Consider the following 14404-nt stretch of genomic DNA (forward strand, 5'->3'; position numbering starts at 1 on the left):
AGAGACTCCAGGCTGCAGTTTAGTTCAAACAGTTCATTGATAAACCTGAGAGTTACACAGAGCTACATCAGGCTTCATCCTCATGACTAGTTTTCCTCTCATTTCCGCAGTTCTGTTCTCATACGTATCGGTATGTGCCCTCTCTCTCTCCCCTCGCTCTCGCTCTCTCCAGCAGTCCGTCAGTGTACAGTGCGTTTAAATGTTATTTATTTCATAGTCATTGCTTGTTTTAAAACTCACCATGAGAAAAAGTCTAATGCAACTGCATTTCGGCAAAACATAAAATAAAATTTGGCAAACATGAAATAAAATATGAAGTGAATCCCCCTGTTATGGTCAAATGTTGATAATTCTGTCCGGAGGCAGAGAGACAGCAGCTTAAGTGAAGCGGTAAAGCTGTCTCTCTCTTTCATTTGATTTCTGCATGGACAACATTATACTACCAGTAGTACCAGACATTATATTATTTGTTTTCATTCACAAATAAAGACACTTCCATCACAGTATAGTATTCATTATTATTATTATTATTGTTAAATTATGAGAGCTCTTTGTTAAAGTTATTGGCGTTGTTGTAAAAACGGTTTAGCCTAATTGTATTTTCTTCATTTGATTTGACAGACGTTCAAAATGTATAAATGTATGTTACTGAATCATTACGCCGGTCAGACATTATGATGTTCCGGACCTTTGCTTGAGAAAAAAAATCTCTAACTGGACCTTTCAAGTTAAATTGAGTACCCCTGCTGTATATAGTCAGACAGATTAAATGGTCAGGCAGACGTCCCACTAGCAGCCAGCAGGTGGCGGCGATGTTGCTAAACTATGGTTACCAACTTCCGTTAGGGAAGAAGAAGAAGCTCCACCATAAGGGGGGCAGAAGCTAACATTAGCATCAGCTGTTTGGCGGGGATAAATCTGCCAGTTTGTCCTGAAGTTGTGATGATTAAATGTTTGAGTATATCTACAGTTCCTGAGCTACACGAGAGTTAACTGCTGACGGGAGTTAAACACACTGACGGTGAGCACAGCTAACTAGATGCTAGATGCTAACTGCTAACTCTTTTGTGATCGGTGTTGTGTCAATTCCTGTGTTTTCCTGTCGAAACTTTGGACCGTCAGCTGAACGCCAAGATACAAATCATCTCCAACTTTCTGTCTGTCACCTGTAACAGTTCACCTTAGTACAAAGACCCGTCATTGACGTGTGGAGAGCAGCGCTTGGGAAACGAAGGGAACAGATGTTGACATAACACCTGCTACAGCCGGCTGCTAGCCAAGCGAAGGCTAAAAGCTGCGGAAACAAGCTAATGTGTTTTTAGTCAGACTAACTGGAACATCTAAGCTTAGTTAGTGTTTCATAGATTCCTGATGTGGTCTGATGTGGTCTCATGAGGTCTGATGTGGTCTCATGAGGTCTGATGTGTTCTCATGAGGTCTGCTGTGGTCTCATGAGGTCTGATGTGGTCTCATGAGGTCTGAGGAGGTCTGCTGTGGTCTCATGAGGTCTGAGGAGGTCTGCTGTGGTCTCATGAGGTCTGATGTGTTCTCATGAGGTCTGATGTGTTCTCATGAGGTCTGCTGTGGTCTCATGAGGTCTGATGTGGTCTCATAAGGTCTGAGCCGCTCATATCAGGGACACTGAAGACCCTGCAGAGAAACAGACACAGGGTTAAAGATTGACTGACCTCATGAGGTCTGACGTGGTCTCGTGAGGTCTGACGTGGTCTCGTGAGGTCTGATGTGGTCTTATATGGTCTGGTTGTCCCTCTTTAACCCTCTGTGTGTCTGTTTCTCTGCAGGGTCTTCAGCGTCCCTGATATGAGCGGCTCAGTAAGTTTTCTTCTTTTCTAAAACGCATCATTGAATTTGATCCGGATCAGACCAGCTGGATCTGGTTCTGGATCTGAATCTATTAAAGAGTCTGAATAATAGAATCTTTGCACCAAAACCTTCCAGGTATGATATGTAAAGGATTGATAAAATTAGTCACCAGTGCAGGTGGTTTAAGCCCCGCCCACTGTGGTGATGTCATGGCTGTGTGTGTGTGTGTGTGTGTGTGTGTGTGTGTGTGTGTGTGTGTGTGTGTGTGTGTGTGTGTGTGTGTGTGTGTGTGTGTGTGTGTGTGTGTGTGTGTGTGTAGGCTCAGAGGAAAAGGAGGACCACAGGAAGTTCTCTGGTGTCCAGACCCATCATGAAGACCAGCAGAGGGGCTAACGCTAGGAGGACAGCTAACACTAGCAGAGCAGCTAGCAGATCGGCTAACAGAGTAGCAAACAGAGCAGCAAACAGGACTGCTAACAGCACTGCTAGCAGGACAGCTAACATTAGCATGCCGTCTGTTGGTGACCCTGCCCCCCCTACAGAGACCATTGATGTGATGGACAACACAGAGGACAGTCAGTACTGATCAATATGTATTGATTAGCATCATCAGGTCTCATAACAGTCACTGAGTGTTTGTTTGTATGTTCAGGTGTAGAGGAGGTGGTGGATCTCACCCGCGAGGGCTCAGAGGCTGCTGTGGTGGACCTGACCACCCACAACGACTCAGTACTGGTACCCATTAGTACTCAGTGTCAGCGCTCAGTAGTAATACACACATACTGTGTAGTTGTGTGTTTTTTGTGTCCACTGTTTTAGAGAATTAATGAAGAAAAATCGATGTAAGTAACTGTTCTTCTTCTTCTGTTTGTTTCTTCGTCTGCTGCGATGTCTCAGCTGGTGGATGAAGGTAAACCTTTTTTCTTTTTTAAGTTTGAGATGAAGCGTTTGTGACTGTAGCGTCATGATTTAAGATTTAATAAAGTTGTGTCAAGTTTTTTTTTTACACGATTTCTGACATCATCTGACTCAGGATTCTCCTCGAGTTTAATCTGCGAACAAGTCTGACAAGTTGAAGTTAAAACATGAAAACATGTTTACCTAGTTTTATTAAAGGAACAGTCCAACAGTTCTCTGTGTGTCCTCAATCAGGTCCTCAGAACAGGAGAATCGCTACAAGTGAGAGTTATGTTGTCAGCAGTGATGAAGAGGAGGACACGCCCCCCATCCTCAACGCTGCAATAATGTCCTTTCCACACGCCAAAGGCTCCTCCAGGTAATACACTGATCCCTCTAATAGAACTAACATCTTTAAAGGGGCTATATGTAAGATTTTACATGTATTCATCAATCAAATATCATTTTTTATTGCCAGTGTGTGAAGGGACAGTAGAGGAACTGATAAATTGAGACCTTCCCCAACTTCCTCCATTGGTCCGAACAACCTGAGCTGATTTTTATGTTAAAGCACTCGGGACGGTTTTTCTGCGAAACAAGACGATGTGACGTATCTGCGCGTTCGCGAGTACCTCTGCCGAGAGCTCATTCTGCACCACTACAGTCAACAGTGAGCAACACGAGACAACGCAAGCTGTGAAATGGAGACGGATGCCAACAAACGACAGCACCAACAACAACACCAACACAAACTACACACGAGAATAAAAACTAAAATAAGTTTTATCTAGTGAAGCCGTCTGACCAAACAGGAAGTGACCGACGTCAGGGCGAAAACTAGAGTCAACATCAGCAGGGCATGTGACTCATGGAGACCTTCGATTGCTTTGGGGATCAAAACAGACCCACAACTTATTGTTGTCATAGAAACAAAACCCGCGTGCAGCGTTCTCTCACCGCGTGCAGCGTTTTTTCTCTCACAGCACAAGAGCAGTCGCCCCGCCCTGCCTGGCTAATGTTCGCTAATGTTCGTGATGATTCGCTGGATTGCCGGTGTAATTTACTGTTTGGTTACGAAGGACAATGACAGAGTCATGCAATGTATTTATGTTAGAGCTAGTTGGCTAACCTTAGCATGCTCGCTAACGTTGTGACTACCAAAATACTATCTGAGTGTGTATGTCAGTGTTGTCTAGCTTGACACATAACTTCACCAGCTAACATGACAAATGGTGTTGGTTTAGTAAGAATAATAAGTTTAGTAAATTATGTAGCAGAACAAAGCAAATGTGTATAACTACCGATTGTTTTCTATTAGCCAATATCGTTGCATTACCTGCCTGGGCTAAAGTTAGCCAGCCAGCTGTAAGCTGGTGGCAACAAGCTACCGTTAGCTTGTCTGCTATCGCAGACAACTTGCCAGTTAGGCAACATAGCAAAACACCGTCGATAACATCAGCTAACTCACGCAGACTCCCGGGGCTGATCTGGTAATTGAGTAATTTGGTTACGAAGCACAATGCCAGAGTCCTGCAGTGTAGTTATGTTGGAGCTAGTTGGCTAATCTTAGCATGCTCGCTAACGTCATGACAACCAAAATACTACCTGAGTGTGTATGTCAGTGTTGTCAGTCTAGCTTGACACATAACTTCACCAGCTAACATGAGACTAACTGAGGTATGATGACAAACTGTTGATTTTGGACAACATGATGCCGCTCAATGAGCACGACTCGTCAGTGAAAAGTAAACAGAGCCGATGAGTTCAGAGACTGAGCATGCTCAGTGTCGTGTGTCTTCGGCAAAAACCCCGGATGCTCGTTCATGCGTGTGAGTGTCTGCGTGAGCGCGTACAAGAAGGTCGACTGCAGTTCCCTCAACGGCCGACCGTGTCGCTAGGAATGAGGATTTTCGGAAAGTTACATAAAGACCCTTTAAGTCACAGCCAGGTAATAGACTGATCCCTCCCATAAAACTAACCCTGGGTAATGTCTCTGTGTGTTTCAGGTCCACTCCGGGGACCATCAGCTGTCCGGTCTGTCTGGATTCATACTCTGAGGTGAGACTCAAACACACCTATCACCTGTTCAACGCAAGTTCGAACCTGTTGCATGTCTGTTGGACACAGAGCAGGCAGAATCGTGCGTTCTTATTGGCTGTTGTTTCCTTCACAGATCATAGAGAGCGGCCGATTGGTTGTTTCCACCGAATGTGGTCACGTGTTCTGCAGCCAGTGTCTGAGAGACACTCTGACATATTCACACACCTGTCCTACCTGCAGGAAGAGACTGACCCACCGCCAGTACCACCCCCTCTACGTCTGACATCGCTCTGACATCATCACACACTGAGCTGCTGTTGGACATCATCAGTGACATCATCACATCAGGAAGTAATTTGCTGCTGGAACAGACTGTCAGAGCTGTTTGAATTAAAGACATCGCTGATTGTTTACTGATTGTTTGTTTATTGTTTGTTTGTACATAATTGAAATATTTCAGTTTTTTCTCGATCACTTTATTTTCTATTACCTGATAAGATGTGTAAAAGTAGAAATAAATTATATTGAATTCTATAAAAGTCTTTTGTTTCTGTAGATTTCTGTGAAGTCATCATAAGACAGGTGAGTCCAAGAACTCGGGTGACACCTGTAATAGGCCCGGAGCCAGGTCCGGCCCAGTGTTCTCTTTTAGTCTATACTTTGAAAATGACCTCTCCTGACGCTGAAAGATGCTTTTGGCTACATGATATCAATGCACATATGGAAGTACTACAATTGCATAAATGGTCTTGCGGTTATGAAATTTGGCAGAGTATCTTGAAATTTATGGCCATGTAACAAAATAAGATTTATGGGCTTGCTGCTAATGTTTCTTGAAATATAACACAACACCTTGAAAAAGACCAAAAAACGACAAATTATCACCAAGAATGATGATTTTCTGTCATCTTGTTGAAATTCACTGTCTCACATGTATGCTTCATTGTACCTCAAATCAGAAAGGACAGAATTGTTGTTACCAACCCTCACGGTGCCTGGATTCGCACTTCAAACAGATGTAAATGGTAGATGGACTGTACTTATATAGCGTTTTTCTAGTCTTTGCGACCACTCAAAGCTGCTTTTACACTACATGTCACATTCACCCATTCACACACTGATGGCAGATGCTGCTACGTGAAGTGCCCAACTGTCAATCAGATGTCACATTCATACCCGTTGGCTATGCCACCGGGAGCAATTTAGGGTGTAACAGATGTAACAGTTGTAACTGTGAAACCTGATTATCACAAGCCACCATGTATGAAAAGTTACGTATTCAGTTTTAGGTCAGTAGATAGTCAACGCGGCAATGATTATCATCACTTCAGTTAACCTTTACTTAACATAAGTGTAATTAATGATACTTGGTACACTAAATATCCATCCATTATCTTCTGCTTATCCGGGGCCGGGTCGCGGTTGCAGCAGGCTCAGCAAGGTGACCCAGACGTCCCTCTTCTCAGCAGCATTTTCCAGTTCCTCCTGGGGGATTCTGAGGTGTTCCCAGGTTAGATGAACGATGATGAACGTAAAATTCAGGTTGAAAATCTTAAAAAAAATGTACATTGTACAATTTGTTTAGAATAAAATGATGTAACAACGGTCAATGGAAACCAAAATCATCAGCCCATCGAGGGTTGGATTCAAAATCAGAGTAAAACATTGAAATCACAGGCTGATCCAACTTGCGTGAATGTCGTCATGGCAACTCATGATGTGACTCAGTAGTGTGTATGGCCCCCACGTGCCTGTATGCACTCCCGACAACATCTGGGCATGTTCCTGATGAGTCAGGGGATGGTGTCCTGGGGGATCTCCTCCCAGACCTGGATCAGGGCATCAGTGAGCTCCTGGACAGTCTGTGGCGGTACTTGGTGGCGTCTGATGGACCGATACATGATGTCCCATAGGTGCTCAGTTGGATTTAGGTCAGGGGAACGAGAGGGCCAGTCAATGGCATCAATGCCTTCATCAACCAGGCACTGCCTACACACTCTGGCCACATGAGGCCAGGCATTGTCCTGCACCAGGAGGAACCCAGGGCCCACTGCACCACCATGAGGTCTAACAAGTGCTTGGAGGATGTCATCTCGGTACCTAACAGCAGTCAGGGTACCATTGGCTATGACATGGAGGTCTGTGCGGCCCTCCAAGGAAATGCCTCCTCAGACTTACCCACCGCCAAACCGGTCATGCTGGATGATGTTACAGGCAGCATAACGTTCACCACGGCATCTCCAGACTCTTTCACGTCTGTCACATGTGCTCAGTGTGAACCTGCTCTCATCTGTGAAGAGAAATGGGCACCAATGGCGGACCTGCCAATTCTGGTGTTCTCTGGCAAATGCTAATGGAGCTGCACGGTGCTGGGCTGTGAGCACAGGTCCCATTAGAGGACGTCAGGCCCTCACGCCGCCCTCATGGAGTCGGTTTCTGACAGTTTATAGAATAGAATAGAATATCTCTATTGTCATTGTGCATGTACAATGAAATTGAGTGCAATCCTTATTAGTGCAGATAAGAACACATAAAACACACACAAAAAAAACAGTATATAAAAATATATATATATCACATAAAAACACACACACACACAGGGCATGTTCCAGTTCTAATAAAGTGCATTACTTGCAGTTAAGTGCCGTTATTGCTTTTGGATAAAAACTGTTTTTTAACCTGTTTGTCCTTGTTTTAATTGTCCTGTATCTTCTGCCCGAAGGCAGCAGTTCAAACAGGTGCTGACCCGGGTGTGAGGGGTCTCTGCGGATGTTGTGGGCTTTATGGAGGTTGCGAGAGCTGTACAGCTCGTCCAGGGAGGGAAGAGGGCAGCCGATGATGTTCTGGGCCGTGTTGACGACCCTCTGGAGCGCTTTCCTGTCAGCTGCTGTGCAGCTAGAGAACCACACACACTGGCTCTTCTTGAGGAGTCTCAAGCACACAGCCCTATGGGGACCCAGTGCTGAGGCTGAGGGCTGAGGAGGTGTTGGGGCCGACTCTCACTCTCTGGGAACGGCCCCTCAGGAAGTCCAGGATCCAGCAGCAGATGGATGATGAAAGTCCCAGATCTGCCAACTTGGACACCAGTCTGGATTACACTGGTCAGCAACATGCAGGCCAGTAGCCTGCTGGAGGTAATTTTGTACGCATGGATGTGCCATCCTAGAGGAGCTGGACTACCTGTGCAGCCTGATTGGGCTGCAGGTACCGCCTCATGCTAGCAGCAGAGACAAGGACACGAGCAGAACACAAAACTAAAGAAGAATCAGTCAGGAAGTATCAGAGAGCAGCTGTCTGTGGCCACCACATGCAAAACCATTCCCTTTTTGGGGGTTGTCTTGCTTTTGCCTCTCCATTGCACCTGTTGTCACAATCACTTGTGCTTCCTGAATGGACAGATTGATATCCCTGAAGTTTAACTGACTTGGTGTAACAATGTGACGATTAAGTGTTCCCTTAATTTTTTTGAGCAGTGTAATCCTTCCAGCGAGCTCAGGGTGACCAGGTGAATGGTATAGCTGAGGAGGTGAGACGGGTGAGTGGTGCTGGTAACCTCTGGTCTCTGCTTTGACATAGAGTTTGTTCTCCAGCAGCCTGTGGAGAACCTTACGGACATGTTGGGTGTGCTCTTCCTTAGTGCGAAAGAAGATCAAGATATCATCAAGATAAACAAAAACTGAGCGATTGAAGAAGTCAGATGGGGGTTGTGCAGTCTGAGCCAAGGCTGTCCAAGACTGATGGGTACACTGGGCGAGGTGATGAGGTGGAATCTGATGGTCTCACGGTGGTTACCAATGATGATCAGCTGAACCGGAACAGTCTGATGGGTGACACAAGCTAACAGCCTTCCCTCCAAAGCGTTAGCATTTACTGGGGTAGCCAAGGGTTCCAGGATTATTCCGGCCTGCAAAGCAAGATTTACATCCAGAAAGTTCTCATCAGTACCAGAATCAACAAGAGCAAACAGAGACAGTTTTTCCTGGTTCCAACACACAGTGGCTTGAAACTGCATACGCAGGAAAGGAGAGGAAATAGAATGACTCACCAGTACTCCCACCTCTGCTTTTGAGCCCCCCCTTTTGGCCGGAGAGAGCAGGTGGTAAGAAAATGGCCGGTCTGGCCACAATACAGGCACTCACCAGCCCTCATGTGGCAGAGACGCTCTGTGGAGGTAAGGTGAGCCCTGCCCAGTTGCATGGGCTCCTCTCTAGGTGAGACTGCAGTTGAGAGGTAAGTGGAAGGGGCAAATGTAGATGGCAGTGCTACATGGGCTTTCTGAGAGGGAGGAGATGGCTGGTAGGAGGTCAGGGTGGGCTTGAGCCCGCTAGCGCTCTCTCTCTCTGCCTCTCCCTGAGATGATTATCGATCTTGATAGCGAGGGAAATGAGGGAGTTTAGAGTGTTGGTCTCATCTCGAGCAGTTAGCTCATCCTTGATGTTATCATTAAGCCCCTTGTGAAAAACTCATCTGACTCAGCTGCAATGATCCTGAAATCTACTGAATATTCTGCCACACTATGGAGACATTGGTGAATCTGAAGGAGACGTTTAGAGGTATCTCTACCACGAACGGGCTGGTCAAAAACTTTCCTCATCTCTGCAGTGAACTCAACATAAGATAAATTAAAAGCCGGATGATTTTCTCACACAGCAGATGCCCAAGCTAAGGAGTTTCCACTAAGCAAGTCCAGGATGTAACAGATTTTAGCTCGGTGAGTGGAATAAGGAGGGCCGCTGCTCAAACACTGAATTACACTGCATCAAAAAAGCCTTACATAATCCTAGCTCACCAGAATATCGCCGTTAGGGTCAGGGACATGAGACTCACGGGGTGGGGGGACTGAGGTGGCTGCAGTGGCTGGCTGGCTGACTGGCTGAGCAGGAGTAATGGAGTAATTGGTCATGCTGACCTACCATAGCTCCTTGAGAGGCGATGGCTTGGCGGAGTAGGTCTGTGTCCATGTGAGGGGTTGAGTCGGAGTGTGCTGGGTCCATGGAGGCCAGATCGTACTGTTACAATTATTGAAGGCTGGACCCAAGTGCAACACACCAAACACAGGAGCAGGTTTAAAGGGGTTTAATTGTCCAAAAAACTAAGCAGGAAAAACAGGTGGATAATCCTTCAACTTTCAACTTTATTTATTTGTCCCCAAGGGGCAATTTGTTTTGCAGCAAAACAAAAACAACAATACATAACAACACATACCCGAGTACAATGATACGAGAGGTCCACCACACCGGGAGATCAACCGCAATCAACAAAAGAGAAAAATAAATACAATAAATATATGTGAAGGATAAAATACATAGTGCTAAAAGGACCATATGCCTATTACATAAGTTAAAACTGTGGCCACAGAAAAAAAGAACACTGTCAGGTAAAAGCCTGCAGGTAAAAGCCTGCAGGTAAAAGCCTGCTGACTCCTCTGTCCTGATTTTAAAATGGAGATGGCTGTGGGGTTAAAAGAATGTTTGTACCTGTTGCTCTTAACAGGGGGGAACCTCAACCTGGAGCCAGAGGGCAGGGTCTGAAATTCTGTAAACAGGCGGTGGCTAACATCTGACCTGATGCTATTAGCCGTCCTCACCACCTGTCTGTCAAACAGATCAGAGAGTGTGCTCTGCTGCACACCTAGAATCCTGCTGCACACCTTCACTATTTTAGCGAGTGAATTTTTTGCCTTGATGCTGAGGTTCCCATACCAGCACATCAATGAGAATGTCAGGACAGATTCAACACAAGATTTATAAAAATTAGTCATGAGGGACCTGTCCACATGAAAGAATGACAATTTCCGCAAGCAGAACAAATATTGCTGACCCTTCTTACACAGCTTATCAGTGTTCTCACTTAAATTAAAAGGAGACTTACAAAAACCGAATCATCAGCAAATTTTAAAATAAATCTGTTGTCATAGCGACTCTGGCAGTCGTTAGTGTACAAAATGTAAAGGAGTGGTGAAAGGACGCAGCCTTGAGGGGAGCCAGTGGATGAGATTAAAACATCTGCCAAGTGCTCATTTACCTTAACTCTCTGTGTTCTGTCGGTTAAAAAGTCAAGGATCCAACGCACAACATTAAAGTCCAAACTAAAATGATTGACAAGCTTGTCTATTAAAATATGGGGTTGAATAGTGTTAAAAGCTGAAGAGAAATCTACAAACAGCAGTCGGGCATGTGTTCTGCTGCCTTCAAGATGTTTAAAAACCATGTTTAAAAGTGTGGCAGTAGCATCCTCCACCCCTCCACCAGCTCTATAAGCAAACTGCAGTGTGTCAAGCAGGGGTTGTAAGTGAGGGACAAGTGCATTCTTCATTAATCTTTCCAAGGATTTCATAACCAGTGAGGTCAAGGCAACAGGCCTAAAGTCATTTAATTCTTTTGGATATCTATTTTTAGCCACTGGGATGATGATGCTGTTTTCCCAGCTCCTTGGCACCCTCTGCTGATTAACTGACATCTTGAAGGTGTCAAAGAAGATGGGGCCTAGTTGTTCTGCACCTGAATCAAGCAAACGGCCACAGATATTGTCGGGTCCAGGGCTCTTCCTGACTTTGGTCTTTTTGAAGGACTTAACCGCAGAGTGTACATCAAAAGGTGGGGAGCCAGTACACTGGAGTTCATTTTTCAGAGTTAAAATTTCATTGCTAAAATCATGGGTATCAAACCTCAGGTAAAATTAGATCCTGTGCCAAGTGTTTATCTGATATGGCACCATTAAGCGCTACCCTGGAGTGGCTCCTCCTTTTTGCCCCAGTGATGGTCTTTAGACCATCCCAAGCAGAACCTAACTTATTTTGTCTGAGTTCTCTTTCTAACCTGTCCTTATATTTCAGTTTAGCTCTCCTGATTTCACATTTTATCTCCCTTTTCAGAAAGTTTAGCTCTGAGAGGTTACCCTCCCTCAATGCCTTTCTCTTTTTGCTCAATAGAGTTTTCAGTGATTTTGAAACCCATGGCTTATTGTTTGGAAAAATGTTAAAAGTCTTTTTAAGGATCACATTGTCTTCACAGAAGGTCGCATAGCTGCTGAGGACATCAGTCAGCTCATCAATATCCACAGAAGTGTCTTTGAATATGTCCCAATCTGTGCACTCGAAACATCCAGCTGAAGAGGTGGAGGCAGGCGGGCAGGCTGGCAAAAATCACTAGAGCAAAAAAGAGACTAAAGTGTTAGACTTTCAAAAAAGACTTTTCACAGAATAAACAAAACTTGAAATCACTATCCAAGTGGCCGACTCTACCAACCACTGTAGGTCAGCAGACGACCTGGTGAAGAGTGGAAGAGGAGGAGGTGGAGAGGCTTGACCAGGTAACGAGGAGGCAGGACTGGAGAGTGATGAGCCACGCCTGCCACACAAACAAACACAGGCAGGAACAGACTAACAGTCTCAGCTAACTAGCTTAGTTGGCTAGCTTGTGGTTGAATGCAGCAGCTTGTTGGTTAGCCACATGATGTGCACGTATGTGAAGTATTTTATGTCCATTTTTGTGAAACTGAATTACATCAATACAAAACAGATTATTGAAGGGTTTTCAGCTGTGTAATATCAATGCAGATTTATGCTATTATACTGTTTGAATATATTCATAATGCACTAGAATGTACTAGAAAATGATACACTACACGATCACAACAAGTAATCAATATTTTTAGTTTTATTTGATAATACCAAGTTCATATATTTATGTTTATTGAAGCAGACAGAGCTGAAGTGAATGCACAGTGACTGTTATGCTGATGTGCTGGTTGTATGTGTCAGACTAAAGTAAATGATAATTGATCTCATTTCATTCTTCCTTTATTTCAGTTGTTACAGTATTAACTGTTCATAAGATGTGGTTTCATTCTTAGTTATTATGGTGCATTAGTATTTCTTGTTGTTGTTCCTGTTGTCTGGAGATGCCGTGGTGAACGTTATGCTGCCTGTAACATTTCCTTGGAGGGCCGCACAGACCTCCATGTCATAGCCAATGGTACCCTGACTGCTGTTAGGTACCGAGATGACATCCTCCAAGCACTTGTTAGACCTCATGGTGGTGCAGTGGGCCCTGGGTTCCTCCTGGTGCAGGACAAGGCCCGGCCTTGTGTGGCCAGAGTGTGTAGGCAGTTCCTGGATGACGAAGGCATTGTTGCCACTGACTGGCCCTCTCGTTCCCCTGACCTAAATCCAACTGAGCACCTATGGGACATTATGTATCAGTGCATCAGACGCCGCCAAGTACCGCCACAGACTGTCCAGGAGCTCACTGATGCCCTGATCCAGGTCTGGGAGGAGATCCCCCAGGACACCATCCCCCGACTCATCAGGAGCATGCCCAGATGTTGTGTGTATACGGGGGAGCACGAGGGGGCCATACACACTACTGAGTCACATCATGAGTTGCCATGATGACATTCACGGAAGTTGGATCAGCCTGTGATTTCAATGTTTTACTCTGATTTTGAATCCAACCCTCGATGGGCTGATGATTTTGGTTTCCATTGACCGTTGTTACATCAAACAATTATACAATGTACATCAGTAAAGATTTTCAACTTGAATTATACGTTCATCAAGATCTGATGTTTGATTTAAGTGTTCCCTTCATTTTTTTGAGCGGTGTATATTATTCAGTGCAATCATTTTTCCGTATTTTCATACTGTGCAATTCTCAATTTCAATGTAAAAAAGCAAAATGTTTCCCATGTCATACCTGAAGGGGAGATGAAAGTAAAAACACAACATAAAACTGTTACTGTGAATGGACAGCAGGCTACTGCATTGTTGGACACTGGTAGCTTCATGTCTCTGGTTCAACACAGTCTGGTGCCAGTAGGCTGTGTGGACCTGGTGATAAAAGTCCGGACCCAAGGGCCAGATGAGGCCAGAACCCCCTGCCACAACGTATTTAGGGGCATTCTTAAAAATATTGTCAGAGTCTTTAAAAAAGCTCAGCAGACAAGCAGACACTGGAGACTGGCAGAATCTGTGGCAAAAAGAGTTTATTCTTGTATAAATACAAACAAATAAACTCGAGTCCATCTGGATGAGACTGCAAACATATTCACCACTGGTTAGCCTCTGAAGCCCCTCCCTCGCTGGGCTTCGACACACTTTTTCTCATTGTCATTTCTCTGCCTGATTAGTTAAAGTGTGTCATTAAAGACAGACCTGTGTCACCTCCTGCGGGCACTCTGCCCCCAAGGTTGATTCCTTTCAGTTTCGTTTGACACACTTACAACTTTTCAGAAGAAAAATTCCAGACAAATTTTAATGAGGCACTTTCTCAAGGTGCCGATCAGGTAAGGAGGGCTCATTATCGAGGGTCACCTGGTTTCTTATCTTTTGATCAGACCAGGTTTCCAGAGGCCTTTTCCCTTCGCACCATTACTGCTCCAGCTGTGGTGCTTGAGTTGATACAGCTGTTCTCCAGGGTGGGGATACCAGATGAGATCCTCATGGACCAAGGGACCAACTTCACCCCAGGTTGAACAACCTGGTACAAACAACTGGGCATCTCTGCAATTAAGACCACACCTTACCACCCTCAGACTGACAGCCTGGTGGAAAGGTTCAACCAGACGCTGTAGAAAATGCTTTGGAAATTTCTGGATGACACTGGCAAGGAAGGGAGGTGCAGGGGCCCTTGGATCTGCTGAG

The 14404-nt window shown here is 45.0% G+C and overlaps 1 protein-coding gene across 2 annotated transcripts; it reads left to right on the forward strand.

The window, feature by feature from the left end:
* Nucleotides 1-842: 842 nt before the first annotated feature.
* rnf4 (ring finger protein 4) lies at nucleotides 843-5268 on the forward strand. Of its 2 annotated transcripts, XM_069669813.1 has the most exons (8): nucleotides 843-1021; nucleotides 1803-1833; nucleotides 2144-2399; nucleotides 2477-2559; nucleotides 2722-2734; nucleotides 2977-3100; nucleotides 4728-4779; nucleotides 4895-5268. In XM_069669813.1, the coding sequence occupies exons 2-8, from the start codon at nucleotides 1822-1824 to the stop codon at nucleotides 5042-5044; spliced, it is 690 nt and encodes a 229-aa protein (XP_069525914.1). In that variant the 5' UTR covers nucleotides 843-1021; nucleotides 1803-1821; the 3' UTR covers nucleotides 5045-5268. The 2 variants fall into 2 exon arrangements, with proteins under 2 accessions (XP_069525914.1, XP_069525915.1); XM_069669814.1 differs by lacking the exon at nucleotides 1803-1833.
* The last annotated feature ends 9136 nt before the right edge of the window (nucleotides 5269-14404 follow it).

This window comes from Semicossyphus pulcher, unplaced genomic scaffold, assembly GCF_022749685.1.
Source record: "Semicossyphus pulcher isolate SPU_LCO1_2020_fin unplaced genomic scaffold, fSemPul1.0.p SCAF_2, whole genome shotgun sequence".
Lineage (NCBI taxonomy): Eukaryota > Metazoa > Chordata > Actinopteri > Labriformes > Labridae > Semicossyphus > Semicossyphus pulcher.

Coding starts and splice junctions, on each gene's coding strand:
- rnf4 (XM_069669813.1), top strand. Junction 2,400..2,476: donor GATGGACAACACAGAGGACA/GTCAGTACTGAT, acceptor TTGTATGTTCAG/GTGTAGAGGAGGTGGTGGAT. Junction 4,780..4,894: donor GTCTGGATTCATACTCTGAG/GTGAGACTCAAA, acceptor TTTCCTTCACAG/ATCATAGAGAGCGGCCGATT.